The sequence below is a fragment of the Diabrotica virgifera genome, chromosome 10 (genome assembly GCF_917563875.1).
Source record: "Diabrotica virgifera virgifera chromosome 10, PGI_DIABVI_V3a".
Classification (NCBI taxonomy): Eukaryota; Metazoa; Arthropoda; class Insecta; order Coleoptera; family Chrysomelidae; genus Diabrotica; species Diabrotica virgifera.
The window spans coordinates 127,145,563-127,172,485 of NC_065452.1; the positions used below are offsets into that span (position 1 = coordinate 127,145,563).

General features: G+C 34.0%; 1 protein-coding gene across 2 annotated transcripts in view; it reads left to right on the forward strand.

The window, feature by feature from the left end:
* The window catches only part of LOC126893164 (solute carrier organic anion transporter family member 74D), an 86,951-nt gene that overhangs the window by 51,183 nt on the left and 8,845 nt on the right, over positions 1-26,923 (forward strand). For both annotated transcript variants that reach the window (XM_050663115.1, XM_050663116.1), the window contains 3 exons: positions 3,084-3,248; positions 9,675-9,800; positions 12,507-12,570. In XM_050663115.1, the coding sequence (XP_050519072.1) occupies positions 3,084-3,248; positions 9,675-9,800; positions 12,507-12,570 (355 nt within the window). The remainder of the gene's footprint in view (positions 1-3,083; positions 3,249-9,674; positions 9,801-12,506; positions 12,571-26,923) is intronic.

Consider the following 26,923-nt stretch of genomic DNA (forward strand, 5'->3'; position numbering starts at 1 on the left):
ATATTTATGAACCAACTTGAAACAACAATTTCTAAACATCCCGTATTTAAACAGTTCTTATATTGGTGGAGATACGTGGATGATATACTAGTATGCTTTACAGGAACTAACAGACAACTTGACCAATTTCTATCATATATTAATTCACTTCATAATAATATTGAGTTTACAATAGAAACAGAACAGAATAACTCCATAAACTTTCTAGATGTAACGATTTCCAGACTACATAACAAACATGAGTTCTCCGTATATCATAAACCTACCCATACTGACACAACTATACACAATTCATCATCCCATCCTACACAATACAAATTAGCAGCCTACCATAGCATGATACATAGACTGACAGAAATTCCCATGACAAAAAATAACTTCGAGATAGAACTAAACATCATTAAACAAATAGCAGTAAACAACGGCTATAACGAACAAACAGTTAACAAAATTTTAAACCAAAAACTCCATAAGAAAGCCCTGAAATTAGTGTATCCACCACCACAGAAAGAACCCAGTACCTTCTGCTCTCTCACATATACTGGCAAGATAACAACAAAAATAGCCAGATACATAAAAAAGAAAGGAATAACACCAGCTTTCAGAACTAACAACAACTTAAGCAAATATATTAAGAACAATAAAAGCCGAAAGAGAAAGCAACTACAGAGTGGTGTGTACAAACTGACTTGTGGTGACTGTCCGAAAACGTACATCGGTCAAACTGGCAGAACTTTTTACAAACGGATAGCAGAACACAAAAGGGCATTCAACAATAGAAAAACAGACACTTCTACATACGCACTTCACCTTCTAGATCATAATCATTCTTTCAATGAAGAGTTTCAAATTCTGCATATTCAAAATAAAGGCCTTAAGCTATCTTTTTTAGAATCTATGGAAATTAATAAACTGAAAAATACAGATATAATTAAGAATGACCAACTCGAGACAAACAGCTCCCCACTCCTCAACCTCTTCAGTTGAAGACTTAAAAAGGCAAACACATTGTAAACTATATCACTTGAGAAAGGCACACTGCCGAAACAGCTGTAGTCACTTAGTTATAATAAATTTTGTAGAAGTATAGAAAACAAACGTTTTCAGTGTTTTATTGTTAGATATATTATTATAATTATGTGTTAATAGTACCTAATTCAGTAAATAGCCAACTACTACTCGTTGACACACGAAAATATTGGCGAGTTTATGTGACTCAGTTGTACTTTATTATACTTTGTTGTCAGATTCGTTTGTGGTTACAATGGTTACATCCTCGCTGTCGCTCGGGACCGGCCACGGACCGGCTAGTGTCTGAAAATTTTGAACGAGAGACGGCGTATATCAGTAGCCCTGTTACCAGATTTGGATTTGGTTACAGTACCCATAAAAAGTGTGCGTGTATCAACTACTTGAAAAGTAATTCTCGTTGTATAATTTTGAAGAACAAAATGAGATTATAGAAAATGGAAGACCTATTTTAAACAATTTAAAAAAGGAATAAAAAAAAGTAGTTCGATATTTTAAATTTAGTTGGTACAGTGAAAATCCTTGGTTATGTGGTTGCAAGAAAAATATACTGTATTGTTGGCCATGTCTTCTGGTTTCTTAAAAAAAAATGGGTGGACCAAGTTCACGATTTAAATAGTTTTAAAGTTTTAAAAAGGAGACATGAAATTTCTCCGTTACCTACATGTAAGATGTATACCCAATTTGATTAAGCTTGGCAAAACAAGAATCGAAAGTTCTCTTAAACAAGCTTTTAAAGCTAATATTGCTAAACATAACGAGTTTGTTAAAAGATAGGCAATATATCCTTAGCACACTTTATAATAGATACCGTATGTTTTCTGGCCAAACAAGAATTAGCGTTTCTTGGTCATTTTGAGGGCAACGACTCTGACAATCGAGGCAATTACAGGGAATTGTTAACATTAATTGCCAAAAAAGATAAAAAATTTTGTCAACATCTAGAAACATCTGTTTTTTCGAGAGTTTCAAGTGATATACAAAATGATATTATTGAAGCTATATACAGTGCACTGGAATAAGTGTCCCCCCCCCCTTATTAACTTATTTATTTTTAGGACATAAGCAAAACGCTCAGACAGGTCGATTTTTCAAATAATCATAGTATATTATACATTATAGCATCAATGTTTCGAACTTTACGCGATCCCTTTTCAGTTGGCAGACATAAATTTGATTTTTTTAAATGGGAAAGTACATCATGTGACACCTCATTTGAAAGCTTTGGAAATACTGATTACAAAAATGTATAATACTTTAATCCTATTTGAGAGCGTAGGCGCAAAATTTTGGTTGAATTCTGTTTAAACGCATTAATTTTTTTCGAATGCTGAGAAAACTAATAAGTATTTCTGAAAAATTTAAACGCAGAATAAAAGACTACAATATTACGGAGGGCGGATAGTCCCTTAGAATAAACAAAAAGTTTCTTTTGAATGATATATTTGAAATTCAAAAAACAGACTAAATTTGCTCTTTTTTCACCCCTGTGACTTATTTAAATAAACATTATAGAAGTTCTCAGGGACTCTTGACTATGTTTGATATTTCATTCTATGTTTAAATTTTTAAAAAATTCTTATTAGTTTTCTCAGGATTCGAAAAAAATGAATGCATGTAAACAGAATTCGACCGAAATTTTGCGCCTACGCTCTCAAATAGGATTAAAGTATTATACATTTTTGTAATCAGTATTTCAAAAGCTTTTAAATGAGGTGTCACATGATGTACTTTCGAGTAAAGATGTAAAGTTCGAAACATTGATGCTATATTATATGTATACTACGATTATTTTAAAAATCGACCTGTCCGAGCGTTTTGCTTATGTGCTAAAAATAAATGAGTTAATAAGGGGGGTAAACCAGTGCACTGTATACATTTAGCCATATTTTCATTTTTTTAAATAATATTTTTTGCATCTGGTTTTGGTAACACTTTAGAAAAAGTCACGCGTCGCCACTGAAGATCAAATGAGAAAACTATGGATATGGCTGTTATGTGCAATGCTTATTGTTAATAGTAGGGAATTTATATATGTAGTTTTATGGTTTTAGATTTTCCAAAGACAGTAAAAAGGCTGTTACACAATGATATTCTTATGTATAGAACTGCCAGCAGTGTATTACATATACTTCCAATAGCTGGACTTTATACGTTTTTACCTAAATACCTAGAAACTCAATTTAGACTGCCTACACCATCAGCCAACATGATATCAGGTAAATATTTTACATACCATATATTTTTTTATCGGTAGTGTTCCTCTTAGGATCGCTACCGATTTGCTTGAAGAAAAAAGTTTACCACCAACGGTCTAGGATGTTTCATCGCCGCCAGTTCATCGCCGGCCGATTCATCGCCAGTTAATTAATCGCTAAAGTCGAATTTAGACTTATTCACTATACATGTACACTGCGGATGATAGATGAATAGTGAAAGTGTAGACTGAAACGGTCAGCAATTTACATTTTCACTGACGGAATTCATTTCACAGTCTTTTCAAAATGGCGAATAGTCCTGGGGTGGAATTAATAAGTAAAGCATTACTGGAAGAATGTCGAAAATTAGAAAAAAATCAGGGAGTTTGCCTCTTTTAACCACAATAAACGAGGAGTATAAACATCAACGCTTTCTGCTCCACTCTTTTCTGACTTCCTATTTTTTGCTAACTCAATAATAGCGAGTGTGGACAGTTTTTAAAAATTCACATTTGTGGTTGGCTATATACCATGTAATACAAAAAAACAGTAAAATCCTGTATAAAAGGTATATTTAAAAACCCTCAAAAGGGCCACATCAAAATCACATAACTAGTTTTCGACTGGTTTACCAGTCATCATCAGTGCTTACGTGCAATGTACATGCTAACCACCAAGATAGTATTTAACAAAATTTTTTACTGGGCTTTGACCCTCATATTTTTGTTAAATACTATCTTGGTGGTTAGCATGTACATTGCACGTAACCACTGATGATGACTGGTAAACCAGTCGAAAACTAGTTATGTGATTTTGATGTGGCCCTTTTGAGGGTTTTTTAATATACCTTTTATACAAGATTTTACTGTTTTTTTTTATAGTTTTTATTTTTGATTTTACGTCGCCTATATTTAATCCAGATAAATGTAGCTGATTTAGTAGGGACTGGTTTGAATTTTCACAAAAAATATTTTATGGTAGTCCTCAGATTTATTATTCCACAGGCACTCATGATTACGATATATTTCTAGAAATATATGCATATGTTCATCTTTCCACTGCAAAGTCATTTTACGTAGGTGTCAAAATATAAATTTAAGACAAAAATACCGAAAAAAACAAGTTTACACTTTACACTAGTGGTTCATTGTGGAACAATCATCCAACCATTTCATCAAAAGTAGGAACACCTTCTACTTTGTTCACTGTTTACTTTGGATGTGCATCTTGGATGAAATGTAGATGAAGAGTATGTTTATACCTTTCATTGCAGATGAATCATCCACAGTTTTCATCTAAAGTGAATAGTCTAAATTCGCCTTAACTGATTTATTTCCAAATTTCCGATCAATTTTCTACAGTTACATTTATTTTTAATATTAATTAGGAATTCTAGGAAATGACCTAACCTAACCTAACCTGACACTACATAAATTTGAACATATATATTTCTACAAGGCCATTTAACACTACAAATTTAATACTATTTAGTATCAAATTTAGGGGAAGTAGAAATAGAACAGTAAATTAATATAATAATATTTTTTATCTTTTTAATTGTCATAAGTTTTGAACTGAATTTAACGTCGTGTCGTGTCTACTCCCATAATACAAAATCAACTCACTAACTGGCGATGAAACGGATGGCGATGAAACAGGCGGCGATGAAATGGACTGGCGATGAACTGGCGGTGATGAACCGGCGGCGATGAACCGGCGGCGATGAAACGTCCCATTCCGACAACCAATGACTGCCGGTAATAACATAGTTTCCGAAACCATAACTTTGACTAAACCTTCTGCAAATAAATTGAGAACAGCCCAAATAAAAATGGAAAGAGCAATGTTAGGAATACCAAGAAGAGATATGGTACCAAATAGGATAGTGAGAGAGAGGACCAAAGTGACAGATGTCATAGAAAAAATCGCACAAGCCAAATGGAGATGGGCTGGACATGTGGCACGTTTAAATGATAATAGGTGGACCAAAAGACTCATAGAATGGAGACCTGGAGAAGATAAAAGACACCGAGGTAGACCATCAAAAAGATGGATGGATGACTTGAGAAAAACAGTGGGAAATTGGATACAGAAGGCACAAGATAGAGAACAATGAAAGAATATGGAGGAGACCTATATCCAACACTGGTTGAAAGAGGTTGAGGAATGCTCATGATGATGATATTTTTTAATTATACCAACAAGCTGAGGGTACTTTGTACCTCAACCTGATCAAGAAGATCAATGAGCAGTTCTATTCTAATCTAAATTCTCACAGTTACCATTTTAAGAACCATAGTTCTAATTAGGTAAAAAAGAAGAAAATACTGAAACTAAAATAGGGATGCATGGGTATGGCACACGAAATAATTTCTTAGAACAACAACATTTATATACCATGAACACATATTTCAAAAAACAAGCAAACCGAAAATGGACGTGGTTATCTCCCAATAAAAAGACGAAAAACGAGATCGATTCTTCTTATGTGTGAACAAAGACATTTTGAAGACATAACTGCTCTAAATGAATTCACAACTGACAGCGAACATCGTCTTTTAAGAGCAAGGATTGTTTTTAAACAGACCAAAACCCGTAGAAACAGGCTACATAATTGTAATTAGATAGATCAAACTAAAATCCGACAGAAGGGAGATGAGTACAGAGAAGTCTTAAGAGAAGAATTTGTAGGATACTACCAACAAAAAAACACCGACATGAACACAATTAATAGAGAAATGCAACGAAATCTCTTGAAAGCAGGCCTGACTGTGGCAAAGAAAACGAAAAGTAAAGAAGACAAAATAAGCGTTGGAACAAAACGGTTGATGGAAAAGAGACGCCTATTTCTAAGCGAAGGAAAGCGAAATACCGACGATTTCAAAGAATTGAATAAACAAATAAAGAAGGGAGTAAAGGAAGACTTAAGGATCTACAATGAAAACAAGGTAGAAAAAATTATATAAAAGAACCGAGGCCTAAAATGCTTAAGACTAAATATAGGAAAGCCTCTAATAATCTCATTAAAAGATAAAGATGGAAAAGGAACAAGAGAAAAGAACACAATTCTAAAAGTTACACAAACATTTTACCGTGATTTATATTCCTCAAACAAAGACCTAGATAACACTGCAAAGGAAAATCTTAAGAGAAAGATAATAAATGTCAACTCAGAAGTACTCCCTAATATACGAGTAGAATGCTTCGAAATAAAACAAGCTATGGCACAACTAAAGAACAATAAGGCTCCGGGCCCAGATGGAATACTTGCCGAAATGTTAAAGGAGGGGAGTGAAATTATTCTCGAAGAATTGAAAAATATTTTCAACGAATGCCTTCACAAAGGAGAGGTCCCAGATGATTGGAAAGAAAGCTTGACAATAATTCTCTTCAAAAAAGGAGGCAGGGGAGATCTGAAGAACTACAAGCCAATTTCCCTGTTGTCCCAAATGTACAAACTGTTTATGAGAGTAATAACTAATAAGCTATCGTCGAAGCTTGATAGCTATCAACCGGTAGAGCAGGCAGGATTCCGAAAGGGCTACAGTACAGCGGATCATCTTCTTACAGTCAGAACGCTAATAGAGAAAGCCAATGAATATCACTTGAACTTATACATTGGCTTCGTTGATTATGAAAAGGCATTCGACTCCATAGAACTTTGGGCAATAGAGAGAGCTATGAACAACTGCAGGATAGATTCTCGATACAGAATGCTCATACATAATATTTATAAGAAAGCTACAATGAAAATACAAATAGATGAGAAAACCAAAGCTATATCAATCAACAGAGGAGTTCGCCAGGGAGACGTTATTTCACCAAAGCTGTTCACACTGGGACTTGAAGACGTGTTCAAAGACATTAACTGGGTAGATAAAGGAATGTTAATGGAAGAAAACTGAGTCATTTGAGGTATGCTGACGACATTGTAATATTCACTACAAGTTTCGAAGAATTACAGACCATGATGACGCAACTATTTCAAGCTTCGGAAAAAGTAGGTCTTAAGATGAACTTGGAAAAAACAAAAGTAATGACGAATACACTGAACATTACAAAAATAACGTTGAATGACATAGATTTAGAAAGAAACAGTAAGCGAATACATCTACCTGGGACAGATAATGAAAGTTAACAAAGAAAATCAAACTGCCGAAATTACTAGAAGAATAAGGTTAGCGTGGGCAGGATTTGGAAAACTGAGTTGGATTTTGAAAAACACTAAAAGAGAACAATATTTGAGAACCAGAGTTTACTATCAGTGTATCCTCCCTATACTTACGTATGGTTCACAGACGTGTACACTCACCAAGGCCAATATGGATAAAATAGTAAAGGCACAGAGAGCGATGGAAAGATCAATGCTCGGAGTGAGGCTCATAGACAAAAAAACAAATACATGGATTAGAAGGAAAACCAAAGTAAAAGACGCAGGAGAACATGCTGCCAAATTAAAATTGAGCTTCGCAGGACACAATGCCCGACTGAAGGATAAAAGATGGAATCACGAAATACAACAATGGAGACCGTGGTTAGGAAGAAGAAGTAGAGGAAGGCCACAAATGAGATGGGCCGATGACATAAAGAAGTTTGGAGGACACAACTGGAAACAGGTGGCGCAAAATAGACAACACTGGATTGAATTGGGGGAGGCCTATGCCCAAAGTTGGATTACTGAAGGCTGAAGAAGAAAGAAGAAGAAGAATTTTTAGTTAGTATGTAGTCTTTCTATAGGTACTAAGTAATTTTTACACTTTATACATGTATATTCTCGCACAATGCTCTGATTTTACACGAACTATTTTTACTTCAATAACTCGAAGGGTTTTGTCCTCTTGATCCTTCTTTCTATATCTGTGTTGTCGAGGAGTTGGATGGCTTCGATGTTCACATGTTGAAATAGACGTTGTTCATATCTGCTGGCACATTTGGCAATTATTTGTTCTACTTTCTGATCTCTTGTTCATCTTCTGATCACGTTAGACGAAGCTGTTTTTTTCGTACCATGGAGCTTCAACGCTACTCCTTAGTGCCCTATTCTGAAACCTTTGTCCATACTGGTCTCAGTATTTGTTTGTAAATTAGTAGTTTGTTAACAATTGATAGTTTGAAATTTCTTCCACGCATCCAGTTCACCTTTATAAATTTTATGTTAAGTTCTTCTGTCTTCTTTTTAACTTTCCAACACAGTATCTTATCCAAATGTAACCCCAGATATTTTGCAGAATCTGCAACAGGGACATGAATGTTATCTATTCTGATATCGCTCCCTTTTATAGGTGAAATTGACATGCACTAATTTTGTAACATTAATTTTAATTCTCCATGTTCATGTCCAATACTTGATTTTATTCACTGATATCTGCAGTTGTCCTGCAACTTCTTCATGGTCTTCTGCAACTGATAGTACAGCTTTATCGTCTGCGAAAGTACCTGTCATACCTTCTTCAAGATCTAGAATATAGGTAGATTAGCGGTCCTAGTACACTAGTACAATACCTTGCGGTAGCCCAACTTTGATCTCTTTCAGCCCAGGATAAGCCTCCTCCTGCTTTTAATTGGCAGAGTAGGACATAAGGGCAATCCTGCCCTTATGTCCTACTCTGTCGAACGCTTGAGCAACATCCAGAAAGTCGGCTGGACAAACTTTCCTTCCAGTACATACTCCTATTAAATTAGTTATTCTATGTATTTGATCCAAGGTGTTATGACTTTCCCTGAAGCCAAACTGATGAGATGGTATGATGTTTCTTTCGTGCATTATTGGTTTTAATATTTTTAGCAATAGTTTTTTAAATAGTTTCGACAGTATAGACAACACGGTTGTATGATGAAACTGTCATCATTAGATCTGTATGATGAAACTTTATTTTGCAGTTTACCCGGCTTTGCTATCATTGTGACCTCCATAACTTTCCAGTACATCGGCACATGCTTAAGTTTCAATGATGCATGTATTAAGTGAGCCATTTTCATTAAAGCTGTTTTGATATTTCTCCTGTTACCAGATCGAATCCGGGCGCTTTCCTAGGATTAATATTTTCATTTATCTCCTTTTGGACAATGTTTTGGTAAATATCAGTCAATTCCTGAAGGTCATTTCTCTGGTTGGGTTGGAATGTGTTTTTTTAGCAGCTGTCATCTGTATTTCTTATTGGAGGATTGTGGCATGTTGGGCCTTTTCAGTTTCTTAGTAGCCTTCCATAATGAATAGCCAGTGCTTTTGTCATAGGTACGTCAATTCACTAAGGTACTGTTCAATTGGTTTAATTGTATTTTTTTGGATTGCTCTCTGCTTTGTTGCCACTTTGGTAACTAGAGGTAGTTGTTTGGTAACTAGAGGTAGTAGTTTGGATTTGGGACTATAGCTTAAGAGTTAGACTTTTAGTAATTAGAGTAATAAATTTCTTTAGCTGTTAATGTTATCGATTGAATATATTTTAGGTGTTGGTGGAATACTTGTGATGGGACTGGGAATTATTATAAGCGGAGTTTTTATTTTAAGAGTTAAACCAAATGCCAGATTTGTTGCAGCATGGATTGCCTGTACTGCAGTCCTTTATGCAATAGGTAACTACTTTTTTATTATATCAAATATAAGATTGAATCTGATTCTGAATAGCAACTAAAATTACTTTATTATGCTCCATTTGAAAATTAGGCGGGCCGGATAGCTCAGGCAGTAGGATGTTTGACTTCCACGCAGGAGGTCGGGGATCGAATCCTAGCGCCGGAGAACATCTAAATATTTTTTAAAAAATGTCTACAGGCCCCAGGTCGACTTAGCCTGAATAAAATGAGTCATCATTCTCTTTGCCTTATCCCTATGCGGGGTCGGCTTCCCTAATTGCATTTCTCCATACAATTCTATCTTGGGTCGTATCAATATTAATCCCCTTTACCAACATGTCCTGCCTAATCGTCTCCCCCACGTCTTCTTTGGTCTTCCTCTCCTACTCCTTCCAGGAATCTACACTTCAGCAATTCTTCGTATTAGGTGATTAGCCCCTCGACGTTGAACATGACCAAACCATCTTAACCTATGCTCTCTCATTTTGGCATCAATTGGTGCCACACCTAGACTTCCCCTAATATACTCATTTTTAAATTTAGCCTTTTTTGTAACTCCTCTCATCCATCTAAGCATTCTCATTTCCGCCACATGCATTCGTTGTTCCTCTTTCTTTTTCACTGCTCAGCATTCAGTTCCGTACATCATAGCTGGTCTTATGGCTGTTTTATAGAATTTTCCCTTCAACTTCATTGGAATTTTCCTGTCACACGGCACACCACTCGCTTCTTTCCACTTCATTCATCCAGCCCTAATTCTACTGCATGCATCTCCATCTATATCTCCATTACTCTGTAATACCGATCCCAGGTACTTAAAACTATTGCTTTTTACAATAAGTTCACCATCCAAAGATACCATTTTATTTGTAGTAACTCCATCTTTAAATGAACATTGCAAATACTCTGTCTTTGTTCTACAAAGTTTTAAACCTTTTTCCTCCAGAGCTTGTCTCCACTGTTCCAGTTTTTGTTCTGTCTCTTTCACTATTTCCTACGAACACGACATCATCAGCATTCATTAAGCACCATGGAACGTTACCCTGTAGTTTCGCTGTTATCTGGTCCAAAACTAATGAGAATAAATACGGACTAAGCACCGAGCCTTGGTGCAATCCTACTTTCACATGAAATTTATCAGTCTCTCCCACACCTGTCCTAACACTAGTCGTTACTCCCTCATACATATCCCTCACAATCTTTACATATTCAACAGGGACTCCTTTCGTATTGAGTGTCCACCACAGAATCTCTCGAGGAACTCTATCATATGCTTTCTCAAGATCAATGAATACCATATGAGCGTTTGTTTCTTTACTCCTGTATTTTTTCATCAACTGCCTTATAATGAAAATTACATCTGTTGTTGATCTGCCCTGCATAAAGCCAAATTGATTCTCGGATATTTCGGTCTCTTCACGTATCCGTCTATCAATTACTCTTTCCCATATTTTCATGGTGTGGCTAAGCAGTTTTATAGCCCTGTAGTTTGTACATTGTTGTATATCTTGTCTTTGTAGACAGGTACTAGTATACTGCTTCTCCATTCGTCTGGCATTTGTCCAACTTCCATAATTCTATTAAATAAACCTGCTAGCCACCTTGTTCCTGTCTCTCCCAATGCTCTCCATACTTCCCCAGGAATATCATCTGGTCCTACCGCTTTTCCTTTCTTTATTTTTTGAAGCGCTTGAGCCACTTCCTTGTTTGTTATTTTGGTGACCATTGCTGCTACTGTCTCCGTTGACTCTACAGGCTCTCTGTCATATTCTTCATTTAATGAATAACAAATAAAATGAGTGCCTTGGGTAAAATCAGGGGTAATACTAGCTGGATGAAACGTAGCACTGGCCCTGTTACCTTCCTTGTATACCGTGGGCTTCAGAAATAGCAGACTACCCTGCTATAATTGCAAGCCGCGTTAGCGCTATAAAAGGGATAATATTATTATTACATTTGGAAATTATTGATGACACATTGCTGGTAATGCCCAACGTAGTGTTGTATCCCAGTGACGAAGAATGCCAAAATTGTTTAAAATTTTCTTGTTACAAATGTTGCAGTAATTTTAGTAAACTAATTGGATTCTACATAAACTGTTCAGGGACAAAATGTTATCATTAAGAAACTGTTTTTTCCACCTACCTCTATCGAAAGTACACTTTTCCGGACCTGATTGTAGGGAGCAAACTTGTACTTTTCCTCCCTAGGGAGGAAAATATTTTTCCTCCCTAGGGAGGAAAAGTAAAAGTGACGTCATGGTATTTCATTCATGAAATATAACCTATTGACGCCCTGTACAATATCTATTTTCTATTACGTAAGTATCTATACATTTTAACGTTTATTTATAGAACACCCTATATTTTTCAGAATGGTAAAAAACAGTAAATTGTTATTTTAATTTAACAATGTTTACATTAATAATTTGACTTATATTTGACAGTTGACAGTTATATTGTACCTACTTGTTAGTTTTAGTTCTAATAAATTTTGTTGGTTAGTTACATAAATAAATTAAGTAAAAATGAAAAAATGACTTGTTATTTGAGGAAGGTGGAAAAACCATATGTATAACATGGGAGTAAAGTGTCTTTTCCTCCCTTGAATGATTACTGCCCTTCGCTACGCGTCGGGCAGTAAACTTCATTCTCGGGAGGAAAAGTAGCACTTTCCTCCCTTGTTATACAAATAGCTATATTTTAGGAATGGGAATACTCATGTTCATAGGGTGTCCGATGAATGACTTTTCTGGAATTATTGATAATGGGTGAGTAATACAACGTTTTATCATCCTCAAGTTTTATTTGTAGGGATTTTGTTGTATTTTCTGTCATATGTCATAAAGAACTTTAACGAATGTCTCCAACTGGGACTCCCCACTGTTTCCCGCTTGGTTCATGAAGATTTACTCCTCGTTTTCTGTGTTGTGGGAGTTCCTCATGTATTTGCACGGCCATCTAGATCGTCATGTGATAAGTATCACATGGACTGGCTTCACATGAAAAATCGCCATGTGAAGCCAAGGAAAAAATAACTTGAGATCTTCTTCTTAACACTTCTCTCTCCTATTATATAAGGCGCTACAGCTTAAGTCGGGTCCCTGCCTCCCCCAGCATCCACCTCCAAGCATCCCTTTCCTTGGCTGCTCTCCTCCAGTTATACACCCTTAATATATTTTTAGCATTGGTTGTCACTTCGTCTATCCATCTCTTATCTGGTCTTCCTACTGGCCGACATCCCACCACTAGGTGTTCTGTTATCATCCATTCTTATAAGGTGACCTACCCAGCGCAATCTTTGTATTTTTGCATAATTTGCTACAGAGGATGATTTGTAATATCGATATAACTCATGGTTGAACGTTGTTTTCCACATACCATTGTCGCAGATGTGTCCCAATAGCTTTCCTTCCCAAGTATTCTTCTTAAAGTTCCCTCTCATATCGGAGGTTGGATATTATAATGGCTATGGTCACTTTGTTGGCTGCTCCTCTGAATAGTTGTAATGAACTACAGTTAAACCATTCTCTAAGGTTCCTCAGCCAGGAGATGCGTCTTCTTCCTATGCTTCTTCTTCCTTAGATCCTTCCTTGTATAATAATTCTCAGCAACTCATATTTTTCTCCTCTAGTAATGTGACCCAAATATTCCAGTTTTCTAGTTTTTATACTTTTCATAATTTCTAACTCCTTATTTAAACGTCGTAGCACTTCAACATTGGTAATCCTTTGAACCCACTGAATTTTCAATATTCTTCTGTAACACCACATTTCGAACGCTTCTATTTTATTCTTATGTGTTGTCTCTTCAATGTCCAAGCTTACATTCCGTATAGGAATATAGAAAATATGTAGCATCTTAGAGCCCTCAATCTGAGAGGCAACTGAAGGTCTTTTTTTGTAAGCAATGTCTTCATTTTTATAAATGCTTGCCTTGCAGTTTCAATTCGGACTTTAATTTCTTTGCTTTGGTCATTTTTGTCATCAACCCAGGTTCCCAGATATTTGTATGTCTTAACTTTTTCTATTTGGGTTTGCTCTATCATTAACCTTTCATTTCCATGTTCTGTTTTTGAGACAATCATAAATTTAGTTTTTTTCTTGTTTATTTTTAGTCCGTATCGAATGCAATAATCGTTAATTCTATTTAGCAATTCTTGTAGCGATTCCAGGGTGTCTGCCATTATAACGGTGTCATCAGCGAATCTTACGTTATTTACTATTCTTCCGTTTATAGAGATTCCATCACTTAGCTCCGCTATCGCTTCCTGAAATATGGCTTCACTCTACAAGTTAAACAGTAGCGGCGACAGAACACAACCCTGTCTTACTTCTCTCTTTATATCAATATTCTCGGATTCTTGTTCTTCTATCTTTATATTGGCCTTTTGATTCCAATACAGATTGATGATAATTCGTAAATCTCGTCTGTCTATATATCTGTTTTTCAATAATTCTATTAGTTTTTCATGTCGGACCCTGTCGAACGCTTTTTCGAAGTCGATGAAACAGGAATAAATATCCAGGTTCATATCTAAGCATCTTTGAGAGAGGATATTAAACGCAAACAATGCCTCTCTTGTTCCAAGTTCTTTGCGGAAACCAAATTGGGTATCATCCATATCATATTCTAGCTTTCTGTATAATCTTCCATGAATCACCTTTAGAAATATTTTGAGGGTATGGCTTATTAGTGATATTGTCCTATAGTCCGAACAATCTTTGGCATATATTGTTTTTGGTATTGTTAAAAAGGTGGACACCAACCATTCCTGAGGGATTTTTCCGGTTTTATATACTTCATTAAACAGATCCAGTAGTACCGGTAGAGTTTCATCCTCTAGACATCCTCTAGGCAGGTATTTCGTCTGGACCTACAGTTTTTCCGTCTTTTCGTTTCGTATTGCTTGTTCGATTTCCTCCATTATGATCTCTGGTCCCGTTTCGCTGTCGATTTCTTTCGGTTGTTGTCTATTATCCTCAAACAGATCTGTTATGTATGTCTTCCACTTTTTTAATTTCTCTTTGACTTCTATAATTTTTCCATTTATGTCTTTAAGAAGGCCATCTTTCTCTTTTCGCTGTGTTAAGCTTGCTTGTCCCAAGTATTAATAAGGTTTATTGCCTTTTCTGTCGTGATTCATATTTCCACGCCGTATGTTGTTATTGGTCGTAAGATGGTTTTATGTATTTTGAACTTTACGTTAATATGAATATCCAGGGCCACTTTATCCATTAGGCAATATAGGCAGTTGCCTAGAGCGGCACATTATGAGAGGGCGGCAAAAATACTGTACCAAAATATTTGTATATAAAAATTATGGATCTGGCTTCTGTCATTAAAGAGTATGAAGCTCTTTCAAATTACTTTACCGCAAGGAAAACCAAAAAATTGTACCCAAATAAAACATATAAAGAAATAAGAAAGAGAAATTCAATTTGACGAGGGGGCCGATGATGAACTAAACTTTTCAGCTAGTGATGAGATGAAAATCCACACATTCTATATTATAATCGACACTTTGATAAGAGACCTGAATAGACGTCTGGAATCTTATCGACCTATTTATCAACATTTTCGTGTTATTAACAGATTTGCCAAAATTAAGCAACGAAGAAATTATTAAAGAAGCTGAAAATCTGATACAAAATAAATACGACAAGGATACATCATTCATACATGAATGCATTCACGTAAAGGGTCATTTGGATACCACAATAAAATCACCAATTGACATATCTTAATACTTAAAGAAGAGTTAGTACAGTCACTGAAAGTGGATATGAGCTATTACCTCTGATTTCGTTGAACCTCCATCGATTTGCATTAAAATTGGTGAGTGGTTAGAGAGGATATCTCAAGGAACAAAGGTGACATGGTGTCAACTTGCGCTTTTACCCTCGGAGTGGATGCCACCCCTTCTTAGGGGGTGAAAATTATTTTATTAAAAATATCCCCAAAATTTGATAGAGGGGCAAATTCTAGGCAAAATTTGTTACATAAAGTTGTAAAATAAATCAAAACTTTTTGAGTTATTAAAGATCAAAGATTTTAATTTTTCGTGAAAAAAATCCATGTTTTTAACCGCTTTTTCATAAATAACTGAAAAACAATAAGATTTAACAAAAAAGTTATTATTACCAAAATTAAAGCTAATAAAAAATGAAATAAACTCCTTACTGTATAAACCTGTTAATATTAACTAAAAGACCCGTGTTGAGCTGCCCCCCCCCCACTTGCAAAAATCAAAAAACAAATAGCCCTGATTTATGAGCTATTTATGAGCTCTCATATTTCGCAAACTAAAAATTTTGAGCTCGTTCCACTGAGCAGAAATTTGATACTTTAGTGGGGAGGGCTGAGTCAGCCCCCCCACTACTTAAAAATAGGAATATTGAATCGGTTTTTGCGGCAGAATTACGAGCTATTTATGAGCTCTTGAAATTATATAGTTTAGATTTTTGAGCTCATCCCCTTCACCCCCAAACAACCCTTTAATTGATTTAACTTAAGAGAAAAATGCTGAGAAAACTTAAAATATATCGTATTGCGGATATCATTCCTATAGCTTATATACTCTAAGAATAAACTAATAAACCACGTGCATTTCGATTATTGAGCTACAACCCCTTCGCAAGAAAACCACCCTATCTTCCCGGCTTAAGAGAAAGTTGTACTTAAAATGCATTAAACTAATTATTTGGCGACTACATATCATTGAATAATTTATAAGCTTCCAAATTACGCGCATTTAGATCAGTAAATTGCAATTTATTTTGTATAGTGCAGTCACTGAAGGTAAAAATCAACGATTACCTTCAATTTCGGTGAACCTTCATCGATTTTCACGAAAATTGGTCAGTGGTTAGAGGATACGTCAAGAAACAAAGGTGACATGGTACCACCTTGTGCCGTTACCCTGAGGGTGGATACCGCCCCTTCTCGGGGGTGAAAATTGTTTTATTAAAAATAACTGCACAAATCAATAAAAGAACAAATTAAAAGCAAAATTTATTATATAAAGTTAATAAAATAAGTCAATACTTTTTAAGTTATTAAAGATCAAAAATTTTAACTATTCGTGAAAAAATGCATGTTATGAAGCGGTTTTTCGTAAATCACTGAAAAACTGTAAGTTTTTACAAAAAAGTTAATTATAGTTTAATTCGTATAGCTTATATTCTAAGAATAAACTCTTAAATCACGCGCCTTTCGATTATAGAGCTACAACCCCTTCGTAAGAAAACCATCCCATATTCCCGGCTTAAGAGAGAGTTGTACTTAAAATAATTTAAATTAATTATTTGGCGACTACATATCGTTTAATAATTTATGAGCTTGCAAAATATACGCATCTTAATTAGTGAATTGCCATTTCCTTTCTATAGTGCAGTCACTGAAGGTAAAAATCAACTATGACCTTCGATTCCGGTAAATCTCCATTCATTTTCACGAAAATTGGTGAGCGGATTTTGATGCTATCAACTTTTTCTGGAGCTCATTTTTAATAGGTATTTCTAAGTACTTTGACAAGTATTTAGTACCTAAGTGTATTTTAATAGGTATTTCTAAGTACTTTGACAAGTATTTAGTACCTAAGTGTTATAAAATGCATCTCTTTCCCGTTATTTCAGCTTGAATCCTTAGATTTGAATAGTCGCAGAAACAATATATATTTAATTACCAATAACTTACTTTAAATTAACACTAAAGAGTTTTTCAAGTAAGCAATTTATTATATTTCTTATTAGCTTCAATTTTAGCGATGAACACTTTTTTGTAAAAACTTACAGTTTTTGAGTTATTTATGAAAAATAGCTTTAAAGCATGCATTTTCTTTCACAAAAATTAAAATATTTGATGTTTAATAACTCAAAAAGTATTGATTTATTTTAATCACATTATATAACAAATTTTGCTTGCAATTTGTCCCTCTCTCGATTTGTGGGGTTATTTTTAATAAAGTAATTTTCACCCCCGAGAAGGGGTGACATATACCCCAGGTTAAAACCCCAAGTTGTTATTGTTAATTCGTGGAAATGAATGGAGATTTACCGAAATCGAAGGTCATAGTTGATTTTTACTTTCAGTGACTGCACTATAGAAAGAAAATGGCAATTCAATAATTGAGATGCGTATATTTTGCAAGCTCATAAATTATTAAACGATATGTAGTCGCCAAATAATTAATTTAAATTATTTTAAGTACAACTCTCTCTTAAGCCGGGAATATGGGATGGTTTTCTTACGAAGGGGTTGTAGCTCTATAATCGAAAGGCGCGTGATTTAAGAGTTTATTCTTAGAATATAAGCTATGCGAATTAAACTACTATTAACTTTTTTGTAAAAACTTACAATTTTTCAGTGATTTACGAAAAACCGCTTCATAACATGCATTTTTTTCCACGAATAATTAAAATCTTTGATCTTTAATAACTTAAAAAGTATTGACTTATTGTTATTCTGAAGCTATTTCCTTGTGGCATTTTTATAATTAAGTATTTTCTATTTTGACAATTTATTTTAATTCAATAATTTATTTTAATAGTATTTTATATTTTGACAACGAAACCCGATTTGGGCTTCGAAACGTTAATAAATTCATTTTTTAGTAAAATTGTGGCTTATTTCCCATAGAAATACTTAATTATTGACTTATTTTGTTAACTTTATATATTAAATTTTGCTTTTAATTAGTTCTTTTATTGATTTGTGCAGTTATTTTTAATAAAACAATTTTCACCCCCGAGAAGGGGCGGTATCCACCCTCAGGGTAAAGGCGCAAGGTGGTACCATGTCACCTTTGTTTCTTGACGTATCCTCTAACCACTGACCAATTTTCGTGAAAATCGATGAAGGTTCACCGAAATTGAAGGTAATCGTTGATTTTTACCTTCAGTGACTGCACTATACAAAATAAATTGCAATTTACTGATCTAAATGCGCGTAATTTGGAAGCTTATAAATTATTCAATGATATGTAGTCGCCAAATAATTAGTTTAATGCATTTTAAGTACAACTTTCTCTTAAGCCGGGAAGATAGGGTGGTTTTCTTGCGAAGGGGTTGTAGCTCAATAATCGAAATGCACGTGGTTTAAAAGTTTATTCTTAGAGTATATAAGCTATAGGAATTATATCCGCAATACGATATATTTTAAGTTTTCTCAGCATTTTTCTCTTAAGTTAAATCAATTGAAGGGTTGTTTGGGGGTGAAGGGGATGACCTCAAGAATCTAAACTATATAATTTCAAGAGCTCATAAATAGCTCGTAATTCTGCCGCAAAAACCGATTCAATATTCCTATTTTTAAGTAGTGCCAAAGTATCAAATTCCTGCTCAGTGGAACGAGCTCAAAATTTTTAGTTTGCGGAATATGAGAGCTCATAAATAGCTCATAAATCAGGGCTATTTGTTTTTTGATTTTTGCAAGTGGGGGGGGGGCAGCTCAACACGGGTAACTAAAAGTGAATTATAGGTAATTGAATGTATATTTTTTTCGGCGAGTACCCAAATCTAAGTATTCAAGCTTAAATAACGGAAAAATGATGCATTTTATAACATAACCTTATTAAAACTTTTGTCAAAGTACTTAGAAAAATTTATCAATTGAGCCCCCGAACAAGTTGCTAGCATTAAAATTTATGCATCAAATATTTTTCAAAATTTACCTTTTAAAATTTGTTCCAAAAAGGTTATTGTTTTTTTTAATAACTCCGTTTATTTTTTACGATATCAGGTTTATATAAAAACCACTTGAAAGTTAATTTAATGTCTATTAAACCACGTTAAATTTAATCTTTTAAACGCCTTACTTTTTTAAGAATAAAAGGTTAAATGGCCCCAGTTACATGATTCTGGCAGCAAAATTTAAGCTTTAAACGTTTCTATCTCGGTTATTTTTTACCCTACAGCAATAGTAAAAAGGTAAAATATTTGATACAGAAAAAACTAAAATTTGGTTATACATATATCACTTTTTACGTATATTGAGTATTGTTGGAGTTATTATCAAAAGAAAATGAAAATCACGATAATTTTAAAAATTGTGATTTTTTAAATTATATCTTTTTTAAAAAATATGCAATCTAAACCTGTCAAAATTTTTGAAATCATTACTTATGCTAATATAAAGAAATTCTTCTAACGATTACTATAAATTTTAATTTTTTTGGAAATGGCGATGTTTTATTTTTCACTTTTTCCTAAAAAGTTCTAAAGGGTTCTCTTATTTTCATCATAACTTGCTTAATTGTGATGCTATTAACTTCTACTGGAACTCATTTGATAGGTACTTCGAAGTACTTTGACAAGTGTTTAGCAGGTATATTTTATAAAATGCATCGTTTTCCCGTTATTTAAGCTTGACTATTTAGATTTGAGTACTCGTCGAAATAAATATAAATTCAATTACCCATAACTCACTTTGAATTAACATTAGTTTAGTTCTTTAAGTGAGGAGTGTATTCAGCTTTTTAATATCTTCAATTTTGGTAATAATAACTTTGTTGTAAAAGCTTATAGTTTTTGAGTTATACGTGGAAAAGAGCTTTAAAACATGCATTTTTAACAAAAAAATAAAATCTTTGATCTTTAATAACTCAAAAATATATTAATAACTTTATACATATCTGGACCTCGGAGGTAAACTAAACTATGTCGACATGGTGTTGTTTTGAATAAGTTCCTTTAATTCACTTATTTTGTTAGTTGGATTATACAAAATTGGCTTATATTATCATTAAGATAGGGTCATTTTGTCTTTTAACGAATTATGGGATATATCACATTTTTGTTAACATCCTAAGTGCTCTAAACTTTGTTGCAAACACAACGTAAACACAGTTGCTCGAAATGATATAGTGTAGTTAACCTCTGAGGTCCAGATGTAACAAATTTTGCATTGAATTTGTTTCTCTATCGATTTAAGGTATTATTAAAAAATAATAATTTTCACCCCCGAGGGGGTGGCATCCACCACCACGGTAAGCGCAAGTTTGCATCATGTCACCTTTGTTTCTTGAGATATCCTCTAACTACTCACCAATTTTCATGACAATCTATGGAGTTTCAACGAAATCGGAGGAGAAAACCTTCAGTGACTACACTAAGTGGATTGAAATTTGTCTAATTTTGACATTGCTTTGCACATTTATTTGTCCACCCCAGTTGCCAACGTGTCTGCTAAAAGGTCATTTTCGGAAATTAAAAATAGTCAAGAAGTAAAAATAAAATCCACAAGGAAAAATTTCCTGTATCTGGCTGTATACCATTAATTACAAAAATTGAAGAAAAATCTTCTGCGTAAAAGGTATATTTATTTTTTTTATAAATCCTTTTACGCAGAAGATTTTTCTTCAATTTTTTTAATTATAAATAATTTCCCATCAAGTATGACGCAAGAACGTGTTAACAATTTGTTAATTTTGCCAAGAAAAAAATTTTTTTTGAAAAAAAGTCTCTGATGTGATCGAACTGGAATGACAATTTTTCTGTTATAGATATATAAACATCGTAGTTTAAATCCATTTTTAATGTATTCTTATTTAAATAAAAATTTCTGCAATTTTTTTTTCGCAAAAATGGTACATGTTTGAAGGGCGGCTACTAGAGAATTGCCTAGGGCGTCAATTGACCTAATCGCGGCCCTGTGAATATCTTTGGATTCAAACCCACGCGACAGAGAGAAGCATGGTTTGTTAGCAAGCATTATCCTTTTCCGTATCTCCTCCTCCTCGTTGTAGTCGTCAGTTAGTTATCTGTACGCCCAGGCATGTGAGCTGTTTTCAACATCATCATCAGTGGCGTTTCAGCTCTTTATGAGCCAAAGCCTTCTTCAGAACAATCCTCCATTCGCCCCTATCTCTGTCAACTCTTCTCCATACTCTAATTCCAATAGATTTTATTTCATTTTCTAAGTTGTCTAAGTTGTCTAAGCTGTTGTCTAAGCTTGTGAGCTGTTTTACTACTTCAATATTTGCGTCGTCTATTATCAAATTTTGCTAGTTTCGTCGTTTTGTTGCTTGTACTTATTAGAGTTTTAGTTTTATCTTTGTTCACGGCTAGCCTTAGGCTACGGCTCCACGGGCGAGAAATTGACACTAGCAGTAGCCGTAAAACGAACTTAAGGTTCCGCGGAACGGAATAGGAATAGCCGAACTGTACCGACTACAGGACTTGTGCGTAGTCGGTTCAGTTCGGCTATTCCTATTCCGTTCCGTGGAACCTTAAGTTCGTTTTACGGCTACTGCTAGCGTCAATTTCTCACCCGTGGAGCCGTTCGCTTAGTTCTTTCGCATTTTCTTCAGGCTCCATATAAAGTGATGTGATGTTGCGATTATTCCATCAAGTTTACATTGTCTGCGTACATCACACTCTGCTTAGACTAATTAAACAATATTTTTTTTTGGGGTTAGCTTATCTCCCTGTTTTAGCCCCTTAGATATCTGGAAAAGATCTGTCAATTGTGTTTGACCTCTTGTTCTTCTGTGTGAGTCATAGTTGATCGAACTAATTTTACCAATTTCCTTGGTATACAAAATTCTCGCATAATTAAGTATATTTTGTAATTTTATCTATGTTTATGTTATCATATGCTTGTCTAAAATCTACACAGATTTGGTAGATATCTACAGTGCCGCGCCAGCACGTGGTAGCGCCTGTGTGCAAAACATTTAATGGCGCCCAAAATGAACAATTATTTATTGTAACCAAAAAAAAATTACTAAAAATAATTCTTAGACATGCAACAGGAAAATAAAGTAAGTTAAAATAATTAAGTGAAAATAAATCTTTGGCATAACAGCATAAAAAACTAAAGATATAGGTAGGAAAACATGAAATACTTATAATATTTTATAAAAAAAATAACTTTTTGCGTCTTCAGTTCGAAAAATCTGTTTATAATAAATATGGTGAATATCAATTTGATTTAATACTGACTTTAATAGAGATGGTAGATAAATTTATCTACCGCCCCTGACTGATGGTTGATCTCAAATAATTTTTTAAGTTTCAGTTTATAAAAAGATCACTCAGCGGTGGCATCAGATATGGGCAGAGTGAGCAGAATACGAAGAGCTATTGCTAAATTTGGGTAAACTGCAGTAAATTCGTTTAAAAGAATAAATTTTAACATTTAACAAACATTATTTAATTCTTTTAACAAAGGCTGAAGCTGTATAATTTCTTCAATTAAATCCTCGTTTATCTAGATCAGTGGTGCTCAAAGAGTCGATCGCGATCGACCGGTCGATCGCCAAAGTTTTTGAAGTCGATCGCGATTCACGGGAAAATACAAATGGAAAAGATATTATGTCTGCTATCAAAGAAGTCCAGCTGTAACGTCCAACGGTTACTATCATGCGGCTATCTCAGCAATTAACTGAAACGCTCTATAGACGTATCTAAATCATGGGAAAGATTTGGAAAGCAAAGTTAAAAGTGATACTATGAAGTGAACTTTTCTTTGCAATTTGACGACTCACCAGATTTTAATGATACCGCCCAGTTGTGTATTTTTATTCGGATGGTATTTTCTGATATGTTTGCTAAAAAAGAATTGTTAACAACGCCTCTGAAAGAAAAAAATGGAGGAGAAGATATATACAACGTTTTATTTTTTTAATTTTGTAAAATAATAGGAGCTACCGATTTACAAACTAGTGTGTATTACAACAGATGGTGCACCATCCATGACTGGCGTTAACAATGGATGTGTTACACTGTGTCGAGCTAACGATGACTTTCCATCGTTTTTTCATTTCATTGCTTCATTCACCAGCAAGTTTTGTGTTCCAAAATTTTAAATATGAAAGACGTCATGAAGATGACAACAAAAATTGTGAATTCAATCGGGGCAACGACGTTTTTTTAAAGCGCAATTGAAAGCTAGCGACTCTGCGGAACACACTGATTTACTTTTGTATACAGATGTGAGGTGGTTGAGCCGTGGAAAATTTTAGATGGGTTCCAGGAGTTACTTTTCGAAACAATTTATTTTCTAGAAGAACGAGGGAACGACACTCATCTACTTCAAAACCAAAAAATGGCTGAGTGATCTGGCTGTCGTATCAGATTTAGCAAATCATTTGAACCTCTTTAATTTGGAACTACAGGATAAAAATAAAACAATTATTATCGATGTGATGAGCACAGTACCTATATTCTTTTATCGACAAATTGAAATTATTGATTAATCAAATGAACAGAAAGGATTTAAACAACTTTCCATCGTTGAAAAAAAGAGTAACCCTCATTTGAATTATGTTTATTATTAGGAGACTGAGCTGCAAGTAGTTCGTAGTGAGTTTGATAGACGCTTCGCTGATTTTAAAAAACACATATATTGTAATATTTATGTCTAATCAATTTTCTTGTGAACAGATGAAAAAAATTGCCACTGAAATCTCCATTACTTTCAATTAGATTCAATCAGCTAATTTCCGTCCAAAATGAGGTACTGAAAATAATATATCTTCAATCCAGAGCGACCAATACGAAATTTTTTTGCCTTTTATATCGCCAGACAAATATCCGTCTTTGAGGCAAGTAGCTCTGCATTTCACAGCATTTTTGGATCAACATACTTGTGTCAGTCTGCATTTCCCCAAATTAAGATAGTAAAAATAAATATTTCCCCATAATATGAAAAACTTGTGGATGATACGCAGTGCCATGCATCAACATCCAAATAAAATTAAGATGAAAAACATGGTTTTAATTACGACTCTCTGTAGTTACAACTTTTTATTAAATAGAAATGTGCAATAAAGTGTTTCATTTTCAAAATTGTTTTTTTTTTACTATCAGTCGATCGTTGGAAGCTTGAAGTTTATGTGGTAGATCCCACGCAGTATAAGTCTGAGCACCACTGATCTAGATGATCATTAAATCACATTTTTTTACAAATTTCTAAAGTTTTAATTGTGAGTGTTCTTTACTGTCGTTTAAATTATATAAAAATTTGAAAGAATCAACAGGATTTTCCAATATGGAACATCTTTCATTTACTTAAATTAATGCTTGGTTGAGAACACAATAAAAGAAATGAACTTTGTATGACATTTGAAGATACAAAATCGGTTCGTCTTTATGTTCGTAATCGAACTGTTTGCTTTTATTCCGACGCCGAACTGTGTGTCTGGTTGAAAACTCGGCTCCACATCCAGTTTCTCTGCAGTTTCATTTGCTGTAGTAATAACATCATTAAATTTGCTATCTATCCGAAACTAGAGCAAGAATTGTTTTAAGGACGTAGGCGCAAAATTTCGCTATAATGTGTTAAATGAATTCATTTTTTTCGAATTCTGAGAAAACTCATAAGAATTTTTTAAAAATTTAAACGCAGAATGAAAGATTACATTATTATCGAGTACAGAAAGTCCCTTAGAACAGGGGTCACCAATTAGCGGACCGCGGTCCGCATCCGGACCGTGAGCTAGTTTTGTGCGGACCGTCAATAAATTCAGAATATACCTAGTGTTTGGCAATTTTGAAAATGTTTGGCCATGAAATTGTGTACTATGTTTGGCTCAAGTTATGTGTGCGAAGCTGCTTTATCAAGAATGAACTTTATTAAAAATCTGTAGAGATCTCACCTCACTTTAACAGATGAATATCTCAACTCCCTAATGAGACTCAGTTGCACTAAACTCACTCCAAACTTCAGACAGGTTGTACATAAAAAAATGTCATTTTTCTCTCTGATAATTTAATTTTGTAAAGAGTTTTCCCCCCTTATTGTTATACTTACTAATCATTAATTTTGTAATTAAGAAAGCTGTAATATAAAATTGTCATGTGCATTTTTTATATTCATTTCCTCTCTACTATATGTTAAATAGGAGTACTTTTCAGATGTGCATTTAATTAAAATAATTTTCAGATTTAATAAGTTTGCAACAAACACCTTGCATTGAAACTAATGTAGAAAAGATAACATGTTAATTAGCATTTTGTACTATGATTATTTATTTTAAATTCCTCAGTTTCCTTTCTACAAAATTGAAGATGCCTAAAAACTTCATTAGCATTCAAAATATAAATTCCTAATTTTTAAAATATTCTCAGTAACAATTTACAATACTGCTGTTTTCAAAATATACTGATAATAACATCAAAACAATACACAATGAATTTATATTTTATTTATTGTACCAGGAAAACTTACAGAAACGTATACAGTAACAGTCAGATATTATTAGTTTTCCTTTCCATCTGACTCGATTTCTTTGCGAACTCCTATTCAAAAATGTCCCCTTTAAACAAATCAGATGGGTGCCGGGTGAAACAATTTTTTAAGCAAATTCAAAATTACTTTTTTGCGTCGAAAAATGTATTTTTAGGTTTCTTGGGTAATTATAAACAATAAAGTTCTCTTGTCATATTTCTGAAAAGTTGATAGTTTTCGAGTTAAATCTTTAAAGCGATTTTTCTTTCTTTTAAAGCGATTTAAAATCTGACAAATGCGAAAATATGCATTTGCGATGCTTGAAAACTCTTAAGTTTTAATAAAATGACAGATCTTTTTTATTTAAGATGACCCAAAAATGCTAAAAACATATTTTCGCGGGCAAAAAAGGTGATGTTTTGAATTTGTTAAAAAATATATTAAACAATTTCTGCCCAAAAATTTCGCCTGGTATCCTTCTGATTTGTTTATAGGGGATTTTTTTAACAAGAATCTACAAAGAACCGAATCAGGACAGTCAGACACAGGCAGCATAAATCCGGACCCCGGAAGTGTCATAGGTTTTCGAAACGGACCCTCAGGGAAACTAATTGGTGACCCCTGCCTTAGAATAACCAAAAAGTTTAAAATATTTGAAATTAAAAATCACACTAATTTTTTTACCCCTGTAACCTAATAAAATAAACATTATAGAAGTTTTAGGGACTTATTTCGGCCCTCGGTAATAATGCAATCTTTCATTCTAGCTTTAAATTGTTCAAAAACACCTATTAGTTTTCACAGATTTTGAAAAAAAAATAAATGAATTTAAAACACATTGGCGCGAAATTTTGCGCCTACGTCCTTAACTCTTGTAAAGCATTTAAGGTAGGCTGCATATGCATTGTTTTTGATTGTAAAACTTTGTTAACGAAGTTAACTTTCATCAGA